This window comes from Austrofundulus limnaeus, unplaced genomic scaffold (assembly GCF_001266775.1).
Source record: "Austrofundulus limnaeus strain Quisiro unplaced genomic scaffold, Austrofundulus_limnaeus-1.0 Scaffold342, whole genome shotgun sequence".
NCBI classification, from domain to species: domain Eukaryota; kingdom Metazoa; phylum Chordata; class Actinopteri; order Cyprinodontiformes; family Rivulidae; genus Austrofundulus; species Austrofundulus limnaeus.
This window is the reverse complement of record NW_013952744.1, coordinates 355,527-357,541: the sequence shown is the minus strand read 5'-3', so window position 1 is coordinate 357,541 and position 2,015 is coordinate 355,527. Positions and strand designations below refer to the sequence as shown.

Sequence of the window (2,015 nt, the reverse complement as noted above, 5' to 3'; positions counted from 1 at the left end):
TAAACAGACTGATGGAGAGATAATGAGTACAATAGAAGTGGATGAGAAAAGGAAAAAAAGTCCTTGAAGCTTTTATTAAAACATTTGACGCAGCAGGTCATCAAAACATTATTAAGATTTACACAAGTTTCCAACAGAGGAACAAAGAACGAACATTCCCTGAGGGAATTTGGTGTAATTGCAAGGAAAAATACAAGAAAGGCATCAAATAAAGCAGCGTATTTAATGGCAATGATCCACATGATTTTCAGTTTCAGCAGAAATTTTCTTCCCCACTTGCTCACAGAGTTCTGTATACTGTATAGACAATATTTCTGACAACAATCTATAGCAGAAAGGACAAAAAGAATGTATGTAACATCTTCATAGAAATGAAGATGTTACAAAATTAAAATACAAAAGAACTGATTTGGTTAAATGTTTATCTCAGATCATTTAAAAATAGGTTTATACATTTATAATGGGATTAGTTTAATTTCACTTTTAGAATTAGACTGTATTAATTGAGTGATTGAAGTGACTGAGACTGATAACTGCATTTCAAATGTGCCTTTTCACAAGTCTGTAAAAAAATACTTTTTGTCTTCTTCTCAGTCTGCTGCTTTTTGTTGCCACAGTAGACTATCGGCCTCTTCTTCACCCAGTCCCAGCATTCTCCTCTGTCTCACCCTCAACCCTCTGCATAATCGTCTTCACTACATCCATGAACCTTCTCTGTGGTAGTCTTTTGTTCTCCTCTGTAGCAGCGCCATCCTTTGTTCAGTATATTCATTGTCTAGTGAGCAATGAACGCGAACATATCTAAACCTTCTCAGTACTGCTTCTCTAATATCACCTGAGCTGTTCTTCTGACACACTCATTTCTGTTCAGTGTGGCCTCTCCCAACGTAGAACTCACCATCTTCAACCCCACCACCCTCTAGCTCTGACTTACTGTTTTTTGTTAGCGCCATCGTCTCCAAACCAAGCATTAAAGCGGGTCTTACTGCCTTTTCACTCAGTTCACCTTCTGYCACAAATCCTCCTGACATTTGTCTCGGATCTGCTTCAACCTTTTGGCCTTCTCTTCTTCACCTCTCTCCTTCAGTACATGTATTCTGTCACGCAGACCGCCACCTCTCCAGACTAGCTTCCAACTGCTCTCTACTCTCAATTCACATCCCCATTTTGTCTGCAAATAACAAAGTCCACCTGTCAACCTTTCCATCATAATTGACATAGATGTGTCTCAGATCCGATCCCTAGTTAAATCCCACCCCGTTTGGAACCATCTGTCATCCCGATCACTCATCTTTCTCTTTCTTGTAAAGGTCAAAATAATAATACCATCACACTAGGTTCAAAAGAAGGATAACTACTGTACAAAGGTGGAGTAAGTGGAAAGTCTCACCCAAAAAACTCGCACGTCTGGTTTCCAAAATGAACGTTGACGCTGCTGCCGGCGCCGAGGTTTTCTCCCATTATTGTTACTTTTGTGCCTCCGGACTCCGGCCCTCTGCTTGGGGACAGGCCTGTGACTGTTGGAGTCTACAAAACACACAGAAAGTGGGAGGTTTGACAGACCTGAGAGCAATTTAAAGAGAAGAGCAGCGCAGAAACCAACTGACAGACTATAACATATTCTGTCAAGAGTAAACAAGGAAGCATCCCAGCAGTAAGTCTTGACAACTTTATGTATTATTACAGATCCCAAGTAAATTACAGTTATTCATGTTGCCAGGCTGACGGCAGCGGAGCACGGTGCTGGTGGGAGAAAGGAGGATAAACCTTGGAGCTCTTAGAATCCCTGAGAGATCCCACTACTGCGTGTAGTGAATTGGTGAGTTATGTTTGAGGGAAGATTTTTAAAGACAGTCTGAAAATAACTAGTGTTTACAGCAGCAGGAAAATAAGTTGCCTTCACATAGACACACTGGCGCCGGAATGCGGGGGCCAGGGGACCATTGGCCCCTCCACTTTACGGCCCTGCCCATCAGCTGGTCCCACGGACATTTACAGGCTACACCGATGACAAG

At 42.0% G+C, this 2,015-nt stretch overlaps 1 protein-coding gene across 1 annotated transcript in view; it reads right to left on the bottom strand.

The window, feature by feature from the left end:
- Positions 1-2,015, bottom strand: part of LOC106527772 (plexin-A2) — a gene marked incomplete at its 5' end in the record, with an annotated part of 281,724 nt that overhangs the window by 80,859 nt on the left and 198,850 nt on the right. Inside the window, 1 exon segment of the mRNA XM_014022759.1 lies at positions 1,391-1,527. Within this exon segment, the coding sequence (XP_013878213.1) occupies positions 1,391-1,527 (137 nt within the window).